At 61.7% G+C, this 22,942-nt stretch overlaps 1 protein-coding gene across 1 annotated transcript in view; it reads left to right on the top strand.

The window, feature by feature from the left end:
• COL27A1 (collagen type XXVII alpha 1 chain) overlaps positions 1-22,942 on the top strand; it is a 123,688-nt gene that overhangs the window by 31,752 nt on the left and 68,994 nt on the right. Inside the window, exons 7-14 of the mRNA XM_055120751.1 lie at positions 666-719; positions 7,968-8,012; positions 8,577-8,630; positions 9,083-9,127; positions 11,309-11,362; positions 12,050-12,094; positions 15,324-15,377; positions 19,137-19,181. Coding sequence (XP_054976726.1) covers positions 666-719; positions 7,968-8,012; positions 8,577-8,630; positions 9,083-9,127; positions 11,309-11,362; positions 12,050-12,094; positions 15,324-15,377; positions 19,137-19,181 — 396 coding nt within the window. The remainder of the gene's footprint in view (positions 1-665; positions 720-7,967; positions 8,013-8,576; positions 8,631-9,082; positions 9,128-11,308; positions 11,363-12,049; positions 12,095-15,323; positions 15,378-19,136; positions 19,182-22,942) is intronic.

Here is a 22,942-nt window from a genome sequence, read left to right as displayed (position 1 = left end):
GGCGGCCCCGGCCCCCAGATGCTTCCAGGTGGGCCCCATCCCGGGGGTTCCCTTAGACAGACGGGCTGGGATTCCCCAGCTGCAGGCTTTGGAGGCAGTGAGGCGGGAGGGGCCTGGGGGTGCAGCCTGAGATCAGGGGTTCCCCCACGTGGTGGGCTGACGCTGAGGCCTACTCCAGCCACCCCATAAATGAAGCGAGGGGCCGAGAGGGGGGTGGGGGGGTTATAGAACTCCCTGGAGGCCTCCTTGCTCCCAGCTGGGCATCCCAGAAGGAACACATGAGTCAGCCCCAGGGCCCTGCCAGCGGGGCCGGCCGGCTCTTATCAGTGCCCAGGGCCTGCCCCGAGGGCTGCCTGATGCCTTCCCTTGCCCTAGGCCGACCTGGGGCCCGAATGGGGGTGAGGAGGGAGAGGGAGAGGGGTAGAGACACAGTCCAGTCGGAACCATTCGAGGCAATGGAGTTCCGGTGCTCCCAGGAGACGGGGAGGAGGTGCTCCTCCGCAGAGATGTTTCTGCTGGGAAACTAAGTCACGTGGCATGAGGGATGAGTGGTTGGGGCCTGTCTCCCCGGGGACTTCGGGGGGGGGGCCCACACATCCTGGCTGCAGCCGGCAGGCTGGGGGATGAGTGTCTCAGCTCCCGCTTACCCTGGTCTCTGTTTGCAGGGTGACGAGGGCTTGCCTGGGCCCCCGGGCGCACTGGGACCCCCAGGACGGAAGGTACGTGCCACTGGGACCTTGGGTTCAAGGAGGGCCAGGTGCCACCCTCACCCCTGGAGACCAGGAGCCGTCAGAGGAGCGGGGGATGCTCCTGAGGGCTGAGCTTGCCCGGAGGGGGAGATCTTGGCTTGTGTAGGATCCCCTCCTCTCCTTCGGGGGCTCCAGGGGTGCGTCACAGAGGAAGGAGAGCTGGGGTGGTCTCTGCCTCACCTCTGCTCCTCCTCTGCCTCCTCCATGTCTGTCCCAAACATCCACCACCGGGGCAGGCGCCCTAGAAGGGAGGTGTTGCAGATGGATTCCGTGCCCACTCGGCCGCTTGCTGTGCATCCTCGGGCCCATCCGTAACCTCTCTGATCGAATCCCTCTGGCAAGCTCCAGGGAGACACCGAGTCCTCCAGGCCTCCCGGGGCAGCCTGTGCCCTCTGCACCCGGGGAGGAAGCTCTGTCTCTCTTGCCTTCCAGGAAAGGCTGCTCCTTTCCCAGGCTGGGGTTGGGGGTGAGGGTCTAACTGCAGCCGCCCAGCCAGGCATGACCCTGGGGGAGCCTCCGGGCACACCAGCCTCAGGCCCAGCACAGACCTGAGCACCCTCTGGGCTCAAGGTTTCAGCCCCGAGGCCAGCCCCAGGCCAGGGAGGCCCCCTCCCTCCCTTCCTCCCTTCCTCCCTCCCTCCCTCCCTCCCTCCCTCCCTCCCTCCCTCCCTCCCTCCCTCTTCCTCCCCCCAGGGACGCCCCTCCCTCCCTCCCCAGGGATATCCCCTCTCTCCCTCTCCAGGGATGCCCCCTCCCCCTCCCCCCAGGGACACCCCTCCCTTTCCCCCCAGGGATACCCCCTTCCTCCCTCGCCAGGGACGCCCCTCCCTCCTAGGGACGCCCCCTCCCTCCCTTCCCAGGGATGCCCCCTCCCTCTCCCCCCAGGGATACCCCCTCCCTCCCTCCCCAGGGAGCGCCGCAGGGGTGCCCCTCTCTTCCCAAGCTCCCATGTAGGGCTGTGCCCCTCGGGCCTTGGGGACGGTCAGGCCCAGGTCAGCTGCTTCTGCAGGCAGACTCGCCCTGCTGATGGGTCTTTCCGGAGAGACAGCAGCCCAGCGAGCTTGCTTCCGCCCTGGGCTTCCAGCTGTGGCCACAGCTGCCTGTCTCCGGGCCATCTGGTTCTCATCTGGACAGCTGTGGTGGCTCCCTGCTCCATCCTGTCCTTGCCCCCACGGCCCCCGGTGCACGGGGGCCCTGGAGAATCCCGTCTCTCTCTCTCTCTCACCCCTCCTCTTCTCCCCGCTCCGGTCCCAGTGGCCAGTCCTCAGGTCCACACGGGCCCGCCGGCCGCAGGCCCCGCTGCCTGCAGGCTGGGAATGTGGCCTATTCTGGCTCCGAGAACGCCCAGGGACTCCCTCTCGCCACTCGCTTCCTCTCCAGGTTCCAGCACTTTCTGATGGATGAGGTGTGAGTGGAAATGATTCCTTCCAGGCTCGGCTCATAAAGCAGCCGGCGGTGGTCTCCCTCGGCGGGGCGGGAGTCTGGAGCGGGGCTGGAAGGAGAGAGGGTCACCTCCTGCCCGGCTTCCAGGGCTCCCTGTTCTCTGCAGGTGACCAGGAGCCCAAGAACATCCCCCCCCCCCCCACACACACACAGGGAAACAGCTCACCTGACCAGGAAGGAGCTTTGCTTGTTGTTGAATGAATGAATGAATGAATGAATGACTTTGGTGATTCTGAAAGAGAAGCCCTGAGGTCCTGTCCACCTGGCGCCCTCGGTCCCCATGAAGCATGAAGGTGACTGAACCCCGGCAGGGTCCCCGCGCTGTCCCCCAAGCCCCCTCCTCTCCTGCGGTGCTTTTTGGCTGGGGCTGACGCTGCCCCCCAGAGAAGGCTGGGATGCATGTGGCTGGCACGGCTGGGAGCGGGATGGAAACTGAGGCCGTGGCAGCTCGCGCAGGGCTGGTGCCCCTGCCCCCCCAGAGTGACCCAGAGCATAGCTGGCATGGGGCCAGGCCGGGGCAGTGCAGGGCAAACCCCACTGCAGCCTCGCAGTGGGCCCAGACAGAGAACCCTGCTCCTCATCCTGGCCTGTCTGCTCAGCCTTCGGAGGTGGTGGTGGTGGGGGGCCGGTCAGGGGGCTTCCGGGCAACCTGCCCCCTGTCCTTGGCGCTTCGCCGAGACCCAGCAAGGGCACCTCGGACCTGCTGCCTGCTGGCCTCGGCTTCCCTGCGAGGGCCTAGCCCAGGGCCCGGGAGCATGTGTCCACTCCCTCCCACTCACACTCCCGTCCGTAGGAGCCCGGGGCCAGCCTCTCTCGTGGACCCCTCCCTGACCTGTCCGTCCCCAGAGTCCGTCTTAACCGCCCCCGCCCCGAGAACAGTCCTGAGGCACTCGAGGAGCTAGATGCTTGAGTGCAGCTCGCCCGAGTCCCCTCCCGCAGCCCCTGCCCTTAGCTGGCCACTTGACATGGCGGTGGTCAAGAAGGAGACGGGGGCGGCGGGGGGGGGGGAAGAGGGGCACTTGGGGATGTTTTGCAAAGCGTGATTGGAGGCGTCGCAAGTGCCTGGCTTGCCTCTCTGCAGAATCACGGCTTCTCTGCCCGGGGCCTCCCAGCTCGGTCAGAGCCTGCCCCCCACCGAGAAACGGCCTCGTGCTCCCCCGCCGGGCTCCATGCCCATGACCATCTCTGCTCTGGCTCCTGCCCGGACTCTCCTCTGGGTCTCGGTTGACTGCACCTCCGTCACCTCTGCTCCGCGGGCCGCCCTCGCCGGGCATGGAGGGAGAGTGGCTGACCGAGGCTGACCGCGGGGCTCTAGGGTCAGTGCCCGGCCACTCGCGTCTCTCTTCCCCTTTCTTTTTCTTTTTCTTTTTTTTTTTTTTTTTTTTTTGCTTTTTGGGTCATACTCGGCGATGCACAGGGGTTACCCCTGGCTCTGCACTCAGGAATTACTCCTGGCAGTGCTCAGGGGACCATATGGGATGCCGGGGATCGAACCCGGGTCAGCCGCGTGCAAGGCAAATGCCCTACCCGCTGTGCTATCGCTCCAGCCCCCCCTTTCTAGAAGGCCGATAGTGCTTTGTTCGAACACGGGGTCTGGCTCGCCCCGGGGGCTCTGCCTGCCTTCCTGAAGGAATGAATGAGCCACGGACCAACTGCAGCTTCCTGCCCGGTCCCTGTCCCATGTTGGGACCCACCGAGCTGAACCTGGTGGCCATGCGGGGTGGGAGGCTGGTCTGGGTCACACTTCCTCTCCCCAGGGAGACCACCGTTTGTTTCTGTTCCGCCAATGTCCCGAGTGGGCAGAGGTCCTGGGGTCAGCACACGGAACGCCAAACGGGTCTGGTGGGTTCCCCTGTTCCGGCAGGAGGACACAGGGCACGGTGGAGGTGGATGTAGCACCGGGGGCAACAATGGAGACCTGGACACACGCAGGTCTCCAGGACCCCCGGGCCAGGAGAGGACCCCCTCCCCCGCTCGCTTCCCCGAGCCCAAATAGCATCCCAGCCGCCGGGGGGGGGGGGGGCTGTCTGCGGCCCCAGTGAGGTGATGTCTGGTTCTGCCCCGCGCATTGTAAGCAGTGATTAATCTGGCTCCCAAACCAAAATAGAGACCGAGCGCGATTATAAACAGCGGCCCTGGAGGGGCCCTGCGGTTCCTGGAAGCCTCTGCCTCCTCCGGGTTGCAGCCAGCCACCAATCACTCTCGGGGGCCGGCTGCCCAGGGGCTCACCTTGTGGTCAGTGCCCGGCCCGTAATTGCGGGGGCCCTGGAGAAGATGACGGCCTTAGGTTCTGCCAGAACCCGGGCCCCGTCATTCAGAGCGACGGTGGCTGACCCCGGGTTGGTAAATAGAGCTAAGGTGCTGGCCGGGGGCACGGCCACAGCCCCAAGGCCAGGCCCGCCCTGCGCTGTCTCTGCCGCTCCCTGGCTGGAGGAGGGAAAGGGACCCTCCTGGCCACGTTCAAGCCCCTTTAAGGTTCCGAGGCAGGAGACCTAAGCCTGGTGGGGTCTTGGATAAAGCCCAGCCCAGCGGGCTCAGAGACCCAGAGAACAGGCCGGCCATGGCCGCGAGTTGCTAAGGACCCTGTTGCTATGTTCCTTTCCCCTCTCAGGGGACCCTGCGTGTCCCTACCTGCCCGGGCAGGAAGCTCTGACCCTTCGTGCGTATTCCAGGGCTCTGTGACCCTCAAGCTGGGCAGCGATGATACTCATGGCTTCCCCTGGCTCTGCAGAGCGGGGCTGGGGGAATCTCAGGAGCTGTGACCAGTTCCACGGCTTGGTCATGCAAATGGGCCATCAGCCTGTACCGCCCCTGGGAGGCTGTGTGGCCTCAGGAAAGTCTCTTGATCTCTCTGATCCAGTTTCTTCCTCATCTGGCCGAATTCCTCCCTCTGCAGGGTGAGTGCCAGGTGGTGCAGCGTGACTGACGGCACGGAAGGCGCCAGGGCCTGGTCAGGCGCAGGACGGCCTGCTAGCCGGGCCCTGCACGCGGTTTCCTTTCCCTGTTGCTGCATCCGGAATCAAGGGCTGGCTTGAAATGACCTCTGAGGATTTCTCTGCCGAAACGTTGCTTCCCTGCAGGCTTCTTGCAGGCTGCAGGGGAAACCCATCGCAGAGACGCTGGGTTCTCTCTCGGGCTTCTCGCTGGCTCCCTGCCCCCATCCCCCACGGGCGCGTGGCTGCAAAGGGGTGATGCCGAGGAATGGCTCAGAGAGGGCAGTCACCCGCGCTAAGTCACAGAGCCTGGAGCACCCTTCAAGGGGGAGAAAGGACTTTGCCCGTTCTTCCGCTGCCAGCTGTGTGTGGGGGAGAGATCGTCACGGGGGGATAGTCGAGACCTTGCTGGGGTTTCCCATCATGTCACCTGCCCACCTGCCCTTGCTATGCTTTGTCCTCCGTCCCCCGCCCCTTGCCCCAACCCTCACCGTATTCTCTATTCCTCCACCAACTCACTGCCGGCACCCCCGGAGCGTCGCTGGCTCAGTGCCGCTGTCCCGACTGTCCTCTCTGCCCGGGGTGCCTTCCCCTCCCACAGGCCCAGCCCTCCACGCTGACCTCCTCATTCATCTCCTCCAGGCAGCCTTCCCTGATTGCCCTCTGCCACTTTGCCTCGCATCCTGTTCTCTCTCCCCTCTACCAGCCCTTTTCCTAATAGCAAGAGCAACTTCCCCTTTGACCTTTGCTTTTTAGTTTTATTTATAATCGTGAACATGTTCGTTCTTTTGGCGGGATGCGTCTTAGCAGTCGTCTGAGAAAGCTAGGCTCCTCCCCGTGACGGTCTCCCAGTGCTGGGTGCTGCGGGGGGCAGCCGGGGGCCATGTTCCAGGTCCTCCCGGGCTCCACCTGCTGGTATTCCGGGGTCCCTGGGGTGCCTGAGCGCAAACTCCCTTGGGAGCTCCAGAATCTGCCGTCTGGGCCCCGTCCACTTGGTCCACGTTGCTGTGTCACTGGTTTCTAGGAATCCTTGGTTTTGCAGGATCGAAACTCCCTGCACTCACCACTCTACCTCCCTGCCCCCCAGGACTTTCTCTTCCCCGGTTCTTTGTTTCCCCATCTCCCCCCTGAGGCAGCAGACTGCAGTGTTGCCTCCCGGCCTGGTGCCGGCTCTCACAGGAGCAGCCAGCGTCCGCGAGCGAATGAATGAGACACAAAGACCCTAAGTGAAAACAGGAGTGGGGCGCTCCAGGGCTCTTGAACCCAGGGCCCGTGCTCGGCGCTCCCCGTGCCTGAGAGCGGGTGGGCCCCGAGCCCACCCTTGCACCACCTTTTCTACCAAAGAGGAAACCGAGGCTCAGAGAGGTGACGGGCGCCAGCCCGGGGCGCAGAGCCAGCCCGCAGGGACGCTGGTGTGTGGGGGGGGAGCCTAGAGCAGTCAGAAACGGGCCGTGCTGGCCACCGCGCCTATGGGCCAGCACCCCCCCCGCCCCCGCCTCCCGCTGCCTGCGGGGGGCAGAGCCCCAGATGAGGAATCTCTCCCGGCCGTGCCCCCCGTCTCCGAGGCCCCGTGTGAGATGCAATCATGTCATCACGCCATCCCGAGGCGTGAGTAGGTGCAGAAGGAATGCTTGTAAACCCCCAGCTCTCGCGGGGAAGCCGGCTCTGCTGTTTATAATTAAGAGTTCCCGTTTCCCGGGGGTCTGCCCGGGGGGGCAAGGGGGGATGTTGTGTGTGCCACGCGCATGTTTTCCCATGCTTGGTGCGTGCTGGCGGCGCTGTCTGTGGGCCCCTGCCGGGGGTGGGAGGGGGTCCGCCGCTCCTTCCAGGGGGGTCTCAGGCAGCTCCCTTCTCTCCCCGGCTCTTTCCTCTCTGGTGGTGGCAGGGGAGGGGTGAGGGGTGAGGGGGGTCTCTCACCCCTCTAGTTCTAAAGCACCAGAGCAGGTGGGGGGCACTCGGGGGTCCCCGCCACCCTCCTTGGAGGTGCAGAGATGGACTGTGACGCAGCAGTGTGCACTGGAGTCGGGGTGGGCTTCAGGAGCAGGTGAGGCCCCCTGCTGGGGGTCCGTGGAGACCAGGAGTGCCCCCCGCCACCCCACCCCCACCCTGAAGCTGATGGAAGTTGGAGGCTGTGGTTTCCCCGCTGATGGCTCCTGGCGCTTCTGAAATGGTGCAGGGGTCTTCCCCGATGCCGCACCCCCCCCCCCAACACACACTCACACACACACACACAAACACACACACACCCCTCCCATCTTTTCTTTTTTTGGGGGGGGTGGGAGGTCTGTGATTCTCGGCCAGCCAGGGCTGCAAGGGCAGCGCCCAGGAGGAGCCCTGGGGTGCCAGGGATTATCTGGGGCTCCTGTGTGGTGCTGGGGGACCCGGTGGGGGCCGGAAACCCCTCCTGGTCTCTCCTGTCCTGTCTGTGATCGCCACCTCCAGGTCCCACCCTGGCCCGGGGCCCTCGAGGGGCACAGAGAGGTCTGGTCATTTCTTCTCGATCAACTCTTGGTGGCCTTTGGCTCCAGTCATAGGAACCGGGGTGTCGGGAGGGAGGGAGGGAGGCAGCTCGGGGGGAGTTCGTATCTTGGGTCCGTAGGCGCGAACGCTTCGCCCCTGGGTGCTTGCTGCGCCCTGTCCCAGAGAAGTTTTCCGGACTTCTGTATGGCCGAGCACGCGTGGAGGGTGGGAAGCCGGCCCTGGGCGCAGCTCAGGACGGTCCCCAATGTGGCAGGGGGCACCCGCCCCCACCCAGCTCTAACTGCGGGCGGCTGGGTGGTGCCTGCCAAGGCCCGAGGCAGCCCCCGTAGCCCCTGGCCTCACCCGCTTTCTCCCCCCACAGGGACACAAGGGCTATCCTGGACCCGCGGGGTACCCCGGAGAACAGGTGAGGGTCTGGGCCCCAGCCCAGCTTCCCCGCCCTCCTGCTCCAGCCCCCGGGGTGGGGGTGGGGGGCCAGCGGGGGCTGCTCCCTGAACGCCCCCCCCCACTCCCACCTCTCCTGGGAAGAGCTGGAGTCCACGGCAACCCGGCCTGGCCCGGCCAAGCCCGGCCCGGCGCTGGCACAAGCCACGCAGCTCTGGCAACGGCCGTGAATAGCCGGCCTATTCCGGGCACTCTGAGGGGACATTATACACGCCGCCACGGGCTTGGAGGGGTCCGGACTGCCCGGGCCCAAGTCAAACAGGGGCCGTGCCAGGGCAGGGCGGGAGGCCGCCAGGCCTGCTGTGTGCTTGCCTGCCCCAGGCCGGAGCAGGGGGCGATGCCCCCCCTCCCAGCTGGTCTGACCGGTTTGGGCTGGGGGCCTCGGGCGGGCCTCCCCTTTCTTCGTTCCTCTCACATTCCTGCCCTTCCCTCTGTCCCTTGTCAGGGGCAGCCCCCACCCGGACGACAGATGCCCCTGGAGGGAGTCCAGCCTCTGTCCAGTCCTGATGTTCCTTTTCCCTTGCAGGGGCGGCCGGGACCCGAGGGCAGCCCAGGGGTCAAAGGTTACCCTGGCAGGCAGGTGCAGTATATGGGGGGCCCTGGGGTAGAGGGACTTTGGCAGGGGACCCAGGAGCTGTCCTGGGGGGGGGCCCTGCAGGAAGGGGGTCTCCCGTGGGCCTTCCTTAGAAGGCGGCAGAGCAAGATACTCTAGAAAGGCAGAGGAAAGAGGAATAACCTTGGCCTTGGGGTGGGAATCGGGGGGTTCCTCTTGGTCCCCACCCGCCACCTCGACTACCACACCCCCCATCCTCCCAAGCACCCCCCGGGGTCCCTGACTGTGCGGACACAGTCTCACCACCCATTTGTGAGTGTGGTGCTGGGGATTGAACCCAGAGTCCGCCCCATGCCAGGCCTGGGCTCAGGCCCGGGCCCATACCCATTGCACAGAGGGGGAAGCTGAGGCTCCTGGAAACAGGCGGCAGGTAGAGAGGGTGTCTCCATGTTTCCTTGCCCTCGGCTCTTATGTTTCAGGGGTTACCCGGACCCGTAGGAGGACCTGGACCCAAAGGTAGCCGGGTAAGCGAGCCTTGGCAAGGGCTGGGGCGGGGGGCGGGGCCTGGGGTGGCCATTTCCTGCCCCTGGGGTGGGTCTGAGGGGTGACCGTGGTCCCAGGGAGGGTGATTTGTGGGGGCTCGGATACGGCTTCTTCCATCAAGAGCTCTTGGAGACGGAGGGTGACGGGGACCCCGGGGTCAGCAGCCTGGGCTGCAGAGACTCCACGGCGGGCTGAGCCGTCGTCCAGCCACAGTGCTCCGGCGTTTGTCTGCCTGTCCGAGGGGTGCGAGGGAACCCAGGCCCGGGTCTCCCTGCTTGCCCCAGGAGCCTCTAGAGTCCCAGTGAGGGCGGGGGCGGGGCTCTTGGGGCGGGAAGCGGATGCTGTCCCCCAAGCAGGAGGATACAGGCTGAGGGGCCCGTATCCTCCTGCTAGCCCCCTGCAGTGGCTCCCTCTAGCACGGTCACTTAGCACTGACTCGGACACGGCGTGGAGAGGCGGGCTGGCCCCGGGGCCCGAGGGAGAGGCTCTCGGCAGCTCTGGGCACGCCGAGTGGACCGGAGGGGACGTGAGGGCTGAGGCCGTGCGTGCGTGGAAGGCGTGCTTCTCCCTCACAGGGAGCTGAGCGCCTCTGGGGGGTGCTGGTGGGTCACGGGGCTGCCGAGCCTGTGGTGGGAGAGGGGGGGCGGGTCCCCCCGGGGGACCCCAGGGCTCCCCATGTGGTCCAGAGTGTTCAGCAGGGGAGGCCCACAGTGCTCGGTGAGCCCAGGCTGCAGCCAGCGGTCACACCCGGGATGGGTGGGCGGTTCCCGGCATGGGGGCAGGGGTGGGGGGCAGGCGGCAGGGGGGCGGCGAGACAAAGGTGCGGGGGAGGGTGAAGCAGCCACAGCTCCGGGGGCTCCTGGGCACCAGGGAAAGGTCTCCACAGCCCAGCTCCGGGGTCCCCATCTGCCACGAGGTCCCAGGGTCTGGTTGGTCTCCCCCAGGGCTGCCGACAGGTGGGTTTGGAGCCCCAGCTGGGGATGGAGCTGGTCGGGCCCTGTCCTCCCCTCTGAAGGAGCTGCCCTCTCCCGTCCCTTGTCCCTGAGAAGAAGGCAGGGGACGGGGGGCGTCAAGGGAACGGCAGGGGCAGGAGCCCGGCCCAGAACCCAGGAATCCCCCCCTCATTTCTCCCACCATCCCGCTGTGTGACCCTGGGTCAGCTGCTTCACGTCTCTGGGCTCGTCTGCAGGAGGGTGTGCGGCCAATAGGGCTCTCTTCCTGCGGGGGAGGGCCGTGGGGGTGTCTCAGGAGTTCTGGGGTGCGTGTGTGTGTGTGTGTGTGTGTGTGTGAGAGAGAGAGAGAGAGAGAGAGAGAGAGAGAGAGAGAGAGAGAGAGAGAGGGAGCCCCCGGGGTCCTGTTGGTGGGTGGTCACGGGGAGGTGGGCTTCGCCAGGGCTGCTGTGGTCGTCGTGGGCAGAGTGGGAGGAGGCAGAGCATTGGGTGCCCCGCCGTGGTCCCGGAGGACCCGGAGGAGGTGCAGGGCCCCGAGACGGGCACACGGGTGCTCTCGGGGTGGCATTTCCGAGGGAGCTGCCAGCCCAGCGCCGTGCGGGCAGCGGAGAAGCCGCTGGCTGGGGCATCTGGGCTGTTTGCCACGGAGCCTGCCCCCCCAACCCCCGCCCAGAGCGGGGCCGTCCAGAATGGGCTGTGGCGTGGTGGCCGGGGTGGGCGCTGCGGGGTTCCGGGCCGGGAGGACTGCCCTGCCCTCAGCCTGAGTCTCCTCCTCTGCCCGCCTAGGAACTGGCCCGTGTGCCTGGCAGATGCCCTCCGGGTGCCCAGGACTTGGGGGGCGGGGAGACGGGGCGGGCAGCATGGCACCGCCCTCAGGCCCAGCACCCCCGGGGGAAGCTGGGACCCCGCGCCCTGCCCGACGCCTCGCCCGGCCCAGAGCTTCCTTCCTGCAGGTGCCAGCGCCCCGCGGGCGCGCCCTTCCCTGGCGTGAGGGTATGTGCCTTTGGACTACATCGTGGAAGCCAGCACCATGCAGTCCACGGGCATATACACTTGCCTCAAGGCCTGTGTCGTCGAGGAGCCGCCAGAGCCGCCACCGCCGCCAGCCCGGAAGAGGAGCCGGGTGGGAAGGGGTGGCCGGCGGAGGGGGGGACAACACGGGTCGGCCCCACCGCCTGGCCCTGCTGACACCCTGTGCCTGCTCTTTCCTAGGGCTACATTGGACTCCCAGGGCTCTTTGGCCTACCAGGGTCCGACGGAGAGCGCGTGAGTATGTCTGCTTTGTGTCCCTCCCTCCCTGCCCCTCCCTGCCACCTCTCAGCCTGGGGAAATCCTGGAATTCAGCCTGGAGGAGGTGTGTCCTGGAGTTCATAGGGGTTCACCGAGGGGTATCAGCTCAGTTGCCGGCGCCTTTCAGAGACAGGGATCAGTCCAGGCACGGTGGCACGGTGAGGGACGTGGGGACATGGGGAAGATTTGGCCGGTTTCTTTGCCGGCGACCCGGGACATCTTCTCCAGGGCGCTTAGCAAGCGGCCCCTGAGCCTGTCTCCCATGAGCCTCCTCGGCTCCGCGGCTGGGCTGAGTTCGGAGTCGGTTGTTGACGACAGAGCCTGTAGGGCAGCCCCGGACCCCCCCCCCCCCGCCCCCCAGCCCGAGCCCCCCTGGGGAACTCGCTTGTCACCCCCTGAACCACCGGCTCCAGACAGACCCTCAGGAGAGCAGGCGGGGCCAGGGACGCGGCCAGGGACGCCGGGCACTGTCCTGGAGGGTCTCTCAGCCGGGGTGCCCCCGTGTCCCAAACTCCAGGGAGGCGCCACGGCTGGCAGGGGTGGGGGTAAGGGGGGCTGGTGTGGCTGCTTGGACCCCCGTGGCCAGCTGGGTGGGCGTTCCTGGGGCTGGCTTGGGCGAGCGGGCTGGGGCCCGTCCTGACCTCTGCCCTCTCTCCCCCACAGGGCCTGCCCGGCGAGCCTGGCAAGAGGGGCAAGATGGGTAGGCCGGTAAAGATTTTCCGTGTCTATTACGCAGACTCTAGGGGTGGAGCTGACCACCCGGCGGCCGCGCTGCCCCGTCCTCCCGCGGCCGGCCTGCGGTGCTGCCCTCTGCTCTGAGTGTGGGGGCCAGGCCCCGAGGCTGCCCGGCCCGGCCCCCGGACGCCAGCCCCCGCCTCCCGCCCACGGGGCTGGGGGTTCCGGGCCCTCTGGGACCATGGACAGTCCCCTGGCTGCATGTGTCCATGGCCCTGCGGTTGGCCCGGGGGGACACCTCTGCGGGATGGGTCTGTGAGACCTGGGGACTTTGGCCCAAACTGTGCCCTTGCTCCCTTCTCAGAGCACTGGGCGGGGGAGTCTCTGTGTCGCCCCCATGTTCACTCAAGCACAGCAGTGGCCAGAGGGCAGGGGAGTGGGCAGGCCTGTGGCGTGGTTGGGGCCTCAGTGCGCACCAGGAATGGGCTGAGCTGAGAGATGCTGTGACTGCCGTTTCCCAGCTGGACGTCCTGCCTCAGTTTATCTCCAGGGCCCCGGATTTCCAAGGGGGGGGCTCTCTGGCTGGTAAAAGGGGCGTCTCCAGAATCTTCGCCTCCTCAAGTCCACTCTTCGGCCAGCAAAGCGGTGACCGCTGGGAGCACAGGCTCTGCGGACAGCGTGCCTGAGCTCAGTCCCCGCTCGCTCTCTCCCTGCTCTGTGATTCTGAGCACTTGGAGCAACCTCTCTGGACCTCGAGGGCCTCCTCTTGCAAATGGGGCCAAGGGGAGGCACATCTGACTGGGCTGGTGGGCTTGGTGGTCCCCGTCTCTGGTGGTCTGACCCTCCGACCTCACCCGCAGCGTTTCATCCGCAGAGGGTCTCACATTGGCCATCCCAAAGCTTTCTCCTTCGCCCTCGCTGGACGGGGCTGTACCCTTCTCGTGCAGCGACATTACCCTGCGTGCGAGGCCTCGGCCCCTCCTGTGGGCATCCCGCAGCCCCCACCGAGAGATGATTTGGGGCAGGCAGGGAGGCCAAGGCCAGGCCTCAGAGCGAGGCACCCACTTCTCGTGTGCCCCCGCCAGGGGCTTCGGGTGCCCCATTTGTCTTCGGGCCACGCCTGGAGGAGCTCAGGGCTTCCTCCGGGCTCCGAGCCTCGGGGTCACTCCTGGCAGGGCTCGGGGGGCCGTATGGGGTGCTGGGGAATCACACCTGCATCTCCCACATGTAAGCCCCCACCCGCTGTCCCGCCACTGCTCCAGCCCGCAGGCCACGGCTTGCACGGACACGGCTCACACGCGCCCCGCAGAATCCAGAGAGGCGGCCCCAAGCTCAGCCCTGGCACAGGGTCAGCCCAGGGCCCTTCGCCCACCCCCCCAGCCCCTCGCTCCTGCTGTCCCTTGGGACCCCTGAGAGTGGAGGGAGAGGAACTCCGTCTCGGCCCTCTGGGTGCGAGTCTCATTCTTCTGTCCTCTCCTCCTCTCATGTCTGAGTGAACCACCGTCTTGTCCTCGGGCACGTGGCATGAAATTAATCTTTTGCCAGAAACGTATTTCCCCTCTGAGCGTCAGCAGAGCCTACAATTTTTGTCATGCTTTCGAGAAAGCTTGTCACCTCCTGTGACAAGCTTGTCACCTCCTGTGACAAGCTTGATCTCTGCTCACTTCTAGTCAATCTCCTGTTCTTTTTGGGTCACACCCGGCGATGCTCAGGGGTTACTCCTGGCTCTGCACTCAGGAATTACTCCTGGCGGTGCTCAGGGGACCATATGGGATACTGGGATTCGAACCCGGGTTAGTCACGTACAAGGCAAATGCCCTACCCGCTGTGCTATTGTTCTAGCCCCAAGTCTCCTGTTCTTGCTGTATGTATAAACCTTGCTTGGGCTCTGGGGAAAGTGCTCAAAGGACTAAAGCTATGCCCAACATGCACTAGGCCTGCAGTTGAACTGGCACTGCCAGGGCATTCACCACCCAGCCCTGGTGTAAGTGGAGGCTAACCACTGGCCTTCTGATCCAAGAGGGCTTCCCGACGGAGGAGGCAGGCAGGCAAGCCAAGGCCTGGCCATCCAGCCTGTAACACTGACTCTGCGGTCTAGACTATGCAAATGGGCTTGAGTTGTGCTTTTAAAGGTTAGTCTTAAGTCTTTTCAGTCCAATCTCCTTCCTGGATCCCCCCCTGGGGAGCTTAGAAACCAAGAAATACAATGATTTTCCATGAGCATCCTGACGGACTGGCTCGAACCCTCACTTGGTCAAAGAAACCATGTGCTTTGTGTTATTATTCTTTTTTAAAAAAATCATTATGATTAAATTTCCCTGGAAAAACAAGGATTTAAAATCCAGGGTGGAAGGAGAGCTGGTTTGCCCCGAGTCCCGTGCTGGAGAACTTCCTTTGCCCTTTGAAATCCCACGGAGTGGTCCTCCCTGGCAACCCCCAGAGGGCCCCTACTGATGTTTGTTCAGCTGTTCATCCCCCAGAGAGCAGGAGTGGGGTCACCGCAGCCGGAAGCGACCCCAGCCAGGGTTAGCAGCCAGGAGGCTCTCAAAGCTCCCAACCCTACCTGCCTTTAGTGATCGCCTCTGAAGGTCACTGTGGTCTGACCGTGTGTGACCTTGACCCTTCACCTCTCAGCCCCTCCATTTTTTTTTTTTAATCTGTAAAGTGGGACGTTTCTGAAGAATAATCACAGCAGGCCTGAGCTGAAAATTTCTCTAGCACCTTCCTTTCTTTGACCAGTGGGGAAACTGAGGCTTATAGAGGTGAGGGAGGCCCAGCAAATTAGCAGCAGGTCCAGGCATAAGCCCAGAGCTCTCCCCTGTCCTGGGTGGGGGCTGGGCCAGGCCTGGGTAGTGTCTGTGCTGGAGAGCTGGTGCCAGTTCTTGAGAAACCCTTTATGGGGCGTGTTGAGGGCACTGCTGACCCCACTGACCCCCGCTGTCTGCCCAGGTCCCAGAAATCATCAATGTGTCTGCGGGAACTTTTTATTACTCTTTGGTTTTTTTGAGCCACACCCGTGGTGCTCAGGGCTTCCTCCTGGCTCTGGGCTCAGGGGTCACCCCCGGCAAGGCTTGGGGAACCCTCTGGGGTGCTGGAATTCAAAGCCGGGTTGGCTGCGTGCCAGGCCAGTGCCCTGCCCCCCACTGACCTAAGGCTTCGGGCCTTGGCATGAACTTGTCCTTGTGTCACCCCCCGGGGTCTGCTTGAAGCGCCCCCCCAGGTGTCAGCTCTCACTCCCCTGCTGTCTTCTCTCCCGCCCTAGGGGTTCCCTGGAGACTTTGGGGAGCGAGGCCCTCCGGGACTGGACGGGAACCCTGTAAGTACCTCAAGGTCTTGGGACTGCGCCGAGGTAGCACGTGAACACACAGGAAGTGGAAGGCCGGGTTCGACAGGGCCGCCAGCCGAGGCCCCGTCTCGGCCCTGCCTCCTCCCTGCTGTTTTTGGGTGTGTTGGACGACTTCTCTGGTGCCCAGGCTCCTGTTTCTAGTGCCTGGGTCCCGCGCTAAGGCTGCCCCGGTCTCCTGAGCCAGCCTGTGTGTCCTCCCTCGGGCCCTCAGAGGCTCACAGCGCACGGTCCCCTCCCAGCGCCAGGAGGTTGTGTGGGCCGGCCGGCAGGGCCCGGGCTGGAGGGCGGCTTGGCAGCCTCGTCCGGGGAGAGCCGAGTTCTGAGCAGCCTCTGCGCGGACGTGTTTATAGGGCTTGTAAATCATTAGGTCCACGGAGGAGCCAGGTCAGCCTGCCCCGGGGAGCCGGGCCTGGGGCGCATGCCGGGAAGGGAGCGCACGTTCCGTCCCGTCCCGTCCCGGGGCAGGCCGTGTCCCAGGCTCTTGGGAACACCCGTGACGCTGCTGCCCCGGCTCTCCTCGGCACGTGCCGCCCGCCAGAGCAGCCGCGCCCCCAGCCGCGCCCTCTGCGGGGGTGGCTGCCCGGCCCGCACCACGAGCCCTGCCTGGTTCCAGGCCGGGTGCAGCGGTGCCAGAGACGCCGCTGGAGCCCGACCAGCTCCGAGCTAGCCGTGCCGGGCTCGAGTCCCGCTGGGTGTGCGGGCCAGATGTGCGGGCCAGATGTGCAGGCTTCAGCAGGGCGCTTCCCCGTGCCCGGGAATCTCGGGGAGCGAGCGGGCAGGGGTCTGTGCGGGAGCAGTCACAGGACAGGCTAGACGTGGACGGGAAGCGCTCATGCGGCAGTGCCCCCAGCTCAGCCCTCCCGGGGCAGGGGTGGTCCCTGAGCCCGCTGGGCAGGGAGTCTTCTGGAAGGGGGCGAACAGGCTACGGAAGGTGAGGGGAGAGTCCGGCTGAGGCAGAGAGAGCACTGGGAACTCGGGCCCGTGTTTCCCGGCGTCGCTTCCTGGATGAATCCGGAGGGGATGGCCTCTGTGACGCTGCTCTGATGCCCCCGGGGAGGGCCCCTGCATCACACCCGGGCCCAGAGTCACCTGCAGAGGACGAGCTCTCTGCTCCCAACCCTGCCCGTCAGCCACGGGCCTTAGACACTGCTTCTCTTCCCTGAGCTCGGTTTCCTGCTTTTGTGTGTCGGGTTTGGGGCCACACACCCGGCAGTGCTCAGGGCTTACTCCTGGCTCTGTGCTCAGGGATTGCTCCTGGTGGGCTGGGGACCACGTAGGGTACTGGGGATTGAACCCTGGTCGGCTGTGGCTAAGACAAGCGCCTTACCTGCTGTACTACCGCTCCGGCCTCTCAGTTCCCTGATTTTAAAGCCATAGTTACTTCTCACCGCCTCCTCCTCTTCCTCCTCCTCCTCCTCCTCCTCCTCCTCTTGGTTTTGCGCTGGGATTGCCCGCAGGAAGGCAGACAAGACAAGCGTCCCCTGCCAGGTTGGCAGTCCACGTGGGTGCTCTCCTCGGAGATTGACACCTCCGTGTCAGAATTCCAGCCACACTCCTCTGCCTGTCTTTTCTGGTGGAAGCGAGCGAAGGTCCATTTCTGGAGATGAGAAGGTAGAAAGGTGGACACGTGTCCTCTGCCACACAGTCCCACATCCAGACTCCCAGAAAAAGCATCTCTCTGGCATCTAGGAGCTACCAGAAGGCAGGCATCTAGGGCCTGAGGGTGGCTGTGATGGTGTTGGCAGTGTTAATGGTGATGGCAGCAGAGATGGTGGTGATGGTGATGTTGGGGGTGGTGGGGATAGTGTTGCTGGCGGTGGTTGTGATGGTGTTGGTGGTTGATGATGGTGATGGTGGTGATATGTTGGTGGTTGATAGGGGTGGGGGTGGTGATGTGTTGGTTGTTGATGATGGGGTGATGGTGTTGGTTCATGTTGGGGGTAATGGTGTTGGTGGTTAATGATGGGGGTGATGGTGTTGGTGGTTGATGATGGTAGTGATGGTGGTGGTGGTTAATGATGGGGGTGATGGTGTTGGTGGTTGATGATGGGGCTGGTGGTGGTAGTGGTTGATGATGGTGGTGTTGGTGGTTGATGATGGGGGTGATGGTGTTGGTGGTTAATGATGGGGTGATGGTGTTGGTTGATGATGGGGTGATGGTGGTAGTGGTTGATGATGGTGGTGGTGGTGATGTGTTGGTTGATGATGGTGGTGATGGTGTTGGTGGTTGATGATGGGGGTGATGGTGTTGGTGGTTAATTATGGGGTGATGGTGTTGATTGATGATGGGGGTGATGGTGTAGTGGTTGATGATGGTGGTGGTGGTGATGTGTTGGTGGTGATGGTGTTGGTGGTTGATGATGGGGGTGATGGTGTTGGTTGATGATGGTGGTGGTGGTGGTGATGTGTTGGTGGTTGATGGGGGGGGTGGTGATGTGTTGGTGGTTAACGATGGAGGTAATGGTGTTGGTTGATGATGGGGGTGATGGTGTTGGTGGTTGATTATGGTGGTGGTGGTGATGTGTTGGTGGTTGATGATGGTGATGCTGGTGTTGGTGGTTGATGATGGTGGTGATGGTGTTGGTTGATGTTGGAGGTGATGGTGTTGGTGATTGATGATGGTGGTGATGGTGTTGGTTGATGATGGGGGTGATGGTGTTGGTGGTTGATGATGGGGGTGATGGTATTGGTTGATGATGGGAGTGATGGTGTTGGTGGTTGATGATGGGGGTGATGGTGTTGGTGGTTGATGATGGTGGTGATGGTGTCGGTTGGTGATGGTGTGATGGTGTTGGTGGTTGATGATGGTGTGATGGTGGTGGTGGTTGATGATGGTGTGATGGTGGTGGTAGTTGATGATGAGGGTGATGGTGTTGGTGGTTGATGATGGGGGTGATGGTGTTGTGGTTGATGATGGGAGTGATGGTGTTGGTGGTTGATGATAGGGGTGATGGTGTTGGTGGTTGATGATGGTGGTGATGGTGTCGGTTGATGATGGTGTGATGGTGTTGGTGGTTGATGATGGTGTGATGGTGGTGGTAGTTGATGATGAGGGTGATGGTGTTGGTGGTTGATGATGGGGGTGATGGTGTTGTGGTTGATGATGGGGGTGATGGTGGTGGTTGATGATGGGGGTGATGGTGGTGGTTGATGATGGGGGTGGTGGTATTGGTTGATGATGGGGGTGATGGTGTTGGTTGATGTTGGGGGTGATGGTGTTGTGGTTGATGGTGGGGGTGAGTGAGGTGGTAGTGATGGTGTTTCTGGTGGTGGTAGAGTGGTTAACAAGGGCCCAGGGCCTCCTGGGCAAGAGGAGGAAGGAGGCCGACTGCTGCTTTGACTTAGGGCTCTCCCCAGTGAGTCACTTCTTTACACCTAACCTTGGCTGAATCACTTCATTTTTCAATCCTTGATTTCCCTGTCCATGGTGTGCTGGCGAGGTGAGGCCCCTCTGGTCAAGCATGTGCCCATCTTTGTTTCTGTGGTCAGAACTCCAGCCTTCCCCCACCCCCCAACAGTGGGAGGACACTGGATCAGAAGCCCCGCGTCCCACTTCACAGGTGTGGGGAATGAGTGACACCGTGGGCCGGGGCCACGTCCCAGCCCTGGGGCAGGCTAGGCGAGTGTCTGGCCAGCCAGAGTGACCCAGACGCCAGGGTGGAGGTGGCTGGGCGCGTGGCCCGGAAGGAAACAGGCTGAGTAACCGCCTCGCTGTCTTTCTGCTTGCAGGGAGAGCTGGGCCTGCCAGGGCCCATAGGCGTCCCCGGCCTCATCGTAAGTACCCGGGATCCCTGGGTGGGGAGCTGGAGGGGTGGGGGGTGGGGAGAAAGTGACAACTCCTTTCCGGAGAGGCTGAAAAGGCCCCTCTGTTGTCAGCCCCGCAGGAGAGACTGGGGCGGGCGGCATTGAACCGACCGGCCTGGGCCAGGGATTGAGAGAATGGGAGGAAAAACTTGCTATGTGGCTTCAGGAGCGTCACTGACCTTCTCCGTCTGAGCCCTCCCTTCTGCTCTGACCCCACAGCGCTGGGTTGGAGGGGGTTCTGAAGGGCATGACCTAGCTGGACAGGTGGATGCCCACAACTGTGCCAAGATGATGCCTAGAGGAAGCTGGTCATGGGAAAACGGTGGGGGGGCATGTCTAGAAAGAGGCCCCCAAGACCCCCTTGGCACAGGCTCCTGCTCAGGGCATAGGAGCAGAATGTAGTCAGGCGCAAGGGGGTGTGGGGGTGTCTCAGCGATCCTGTACCCCAATCCTCACCTCCTTACTCTGGGCTGATCCTACTCCTTACTCCTTACTCTGTGGCCTTGATTCCCAGAGTCTGGGGAACCCCCTCTTAAGATGGGGTGGTGGTACCCATGCTTGTTAGGGCCATAGATGCACACAGCCAGGGGGCTGGACAGGACCCAGCGGCATCGAGGGCTCCTTCCGAATCAGAGCACTGGGCTGTGCTCCAACACTCGTCCATGAGAGCTGCATGCAAAATCTCCCCGATCTCAGTGTCTCTCCGTGAATGGGGGCACTGTTGCAACCAGCTTGGAGGGTTGTTGTGTGACTTAAAGATGCTCGTGCCGGGCTAGAGTGTTAGTTACAGTGGATAACTTGCTTTGTATCTGGCCCACCCAGGCTCAATCCCTGACATTCCGTATAGTCCTTCGAGCACCACCAGGAGTAATTTTTGAGTGCAGAGCCAGAGAAATCCCTTAGCATTGCCGGGTGTGGCCCCAAAACCAAATAATTAAATGGATAAACTTGTGCTTATAAAGTGCTGCATTCATAGTAAGTACTCAAAGGGTCAGTTATTGTGATAATATCTTTAATAGTGATATCACGGAAGAGGGAGGGAGAGTAGTAGTAAGTAGTAGCAGACAGCAGTGGTAGTAAGTTGTGGTAGTGAGTAAGTAGCAGGCAGCAGTAGTGAATAGTAGTAGCAGCAGCCATAGTAGGTAGTAGTAGCAATAGTAGTAAGTAGTAGTGAGCAGTAAGTAGGAGTAGCAGTCATAAGTAGTAACAGCAGCAATAGGAGTAAGCAGTAGGGAGCAGTAAGAAGCAGTTGCATACATAGTACATAGTAATAGTAGTAAGGGGTAGTGAGTAGCAAGTAGCAGTAGTTGGCATAGATGTAGCAATAGCAGCAATAGTAGTAAGTAGTAGTAGCAGTCATAGTATGCAGTAACAGCAGTAATAGTAGGAAGCAGTAGTGAGCAGAGGGGAGCAGTAGCTGTCAGAGCACGTAGTAATAGCTGCAATGGGAGTGAGCAGTAGCTGCAGCAGCAGTCTATTAGAAGCAGTAATCGTGGCTGTAGTAACCGCAGCAACCCATTAGAAGCAATCAAATGGCTGTAGTAGCCACAGCAGTCTCTTAGAAGCAATAGGAAGTGGTTGTAGTAGCAGCAGGAGTCTATCAGAAGCAGTAGTAGTGGCTGTAGTAGGAGTCTATTAGAAGCAGTAGTAGTTGCAGTTGTAGTAACTGCAGCAGTCTATTAGAAGCAGTAGTAGTGGCTGTAGTAACTGCAGCAGTCTACTAGAAGCAGTAGTAGTGGCAGTTGTAGTAGTTGCAGCAGTCTATTAGAAGCAATAGTAGTGGCAGTTGTAGTAGCAACAGCAGTCTACTAGAAGCAGTAGTAGTGGCTGTAGTAACTGCAGCAGTCTATTAGAAACAGTAGTGCTGTAGTAACTGCAGCAGCCCATTAGAAGCAGTAGTAGTGGCTGTAGTAACTTCAGCAGCCTACTAAAAGCAGTAGTAGTGACTGTAGTAACTGCAGCAGTCTATTAGAAGCAGTAGTAGTGGCAGTTGTAGTAACTGCAGCAGTCTATTAGAAGCAGTATACTGGCAGCTGTAATAACTACAGAAGCCCATTAGAAGCAGTAGTAGTGGCTGTAGTAACTTCAGCAGTCTACTAGAAGCAGTAGCAGTGGCTGTAGTAACTGTAGCAGTCTATTAGAAGCAGTATACTGGCAGCTGTAATAACTGCAGCAGCCCATTAGAAGCAGCAGTAGTGGTTGTAGTAACTGCAGCGGTCTACTGGAAGCAGCCCATTAGAAGCAGTAGTAGTGGTTGTAGTAACTGCAGCGGTCTACTGGAAGCAGCCCATTAGAAGCAGTAGTAGTGGTTGTAGTAACTACAGCGGTCTACTGGAAGCAGCCCATTAGAAGCAGTAGTAGTGGTTGTAGTAACTGCAGCGGTCTACTGGAAGCAGCCCATTAGAAGCAGTAGTAGTGGTTGTAGTAACTGCAGCGGTCTACTGGAAGCAGCCCATTAGAAGCAGTAGTAGTGGTTGTAGTAACTGCAGCGGTCTACTGGAAGCAGCCCATTAGAAGCAGTAGTAGCAGTTGTAGTAGCAGCAGCTGTGCTTTACATCGTGACATGTGATGCCTGGTAGCAGCTGTCTAACCCGCCTTGAGTTAGATTTCCAGGTGTCCCTGGAACCGCGGCAGGGAGGTTGCTGCATTGCAAGATGACGTCTGTCCTGGCTCGGGAGGTGGGAGGTGTGAACCTGCGAGTCGTCTCTCGGTCATCCTGATGTCCTTTGCTGGGCACCTTCTTGGTCACTGACCTGGACGCTTTGGCAAAGAGACCCCTGCCTGAGCATGGAGCACCCGAGTTCACGGGCCCCGGGCCCTCCTGGTCGCCCTCTCTGCGGGACTCGCTGGTGGAGCCCGGTGCTCGTTAAACTCTGACTTGAGCAACTTCCTGGGGCGGGCCGCTTCCTCCTGCGAGCCCGCCCTGTGAACAGAGCGCTCCTTGTTCCAGCGTTTCCTGTGCCTGAGACGAGTCGGAGCCATCTCCCTGCCCCGAGAGGCCCTTTTCTCTTCCTCCCGAGGCTGCTTCCTTGACGCCGTCCCATCCCGGTCCCCAAAGCTCTCCTCTCCTGTACTTGCGACTGTTGTGGCTGCCAGATTAAATCTGAGATGGCCTGTGAAATTTGAACTTTGGGTGTGATATTTAGAAGTCGTTTATACCAGACTTCCTGACACTTTTTCTACTTGTGGTCCCCCCCCACCCTTTTTTTTTTTTTTTTTTGCCTGGGAAAGGCAACCCCTGGCAAACCCTGCCAGAAGCACCTCGGATTCCTGACGCAGTTGTTTTAAATCTTTGATTTTTTTTTTTTTATTGGGCTTTTAGAAAACTTTGACCATTGCCATGTTTTTTTTTTCTTTTTGGGTCACACCTGGAGATGCACAGGGGTTACTCCTGTCTCTGCACTCAGAAATTACTCCTGGAGGTGCTCAGGGGACCATATGGGATGCTGGAAATCGAACCCGGGTTGGCTGCGTGCAAGGCGGTGCTATTGCTGTGCTATTGCTCCAGTCCCTGTTTTGTTTTGTTTTGATTTTTTTTTTGCAACCCCCACATTCAGTTCTGTGACTCTCAATGGGGTTCTGACCCATCTTTTTATAAAGCAAGGACTTACACTAAAATATAATTTGTGCTTGATCTGACACACCGTTCTCTTCTTTGTTCTGTTTTTGGTCTATCCGTCCTGGCACTGTGCTCAAGAATCACTCCTGAAAAGGCTTCGGGGGGCATATGC

The sequence above is a fragment of the Sorex araneus genome, chromosome 1, assembly GCF_027595985.1.
Source record: "Sorex araneus isolate mSorAra2 chromosome 1, mSorAra2.pri, whole genome shotgun sequence".
NCBI lineage: Eukaryota > Metazoa > Chordata > Mammalia > Eulipotyphla > Soricidae > Sorex > Sorex araneus.
The sequence above is the reverse complement of the archived record's forward strand: the minus strand, read 5'-3'. Positions and strand labels throughout refer to the sequence as shown.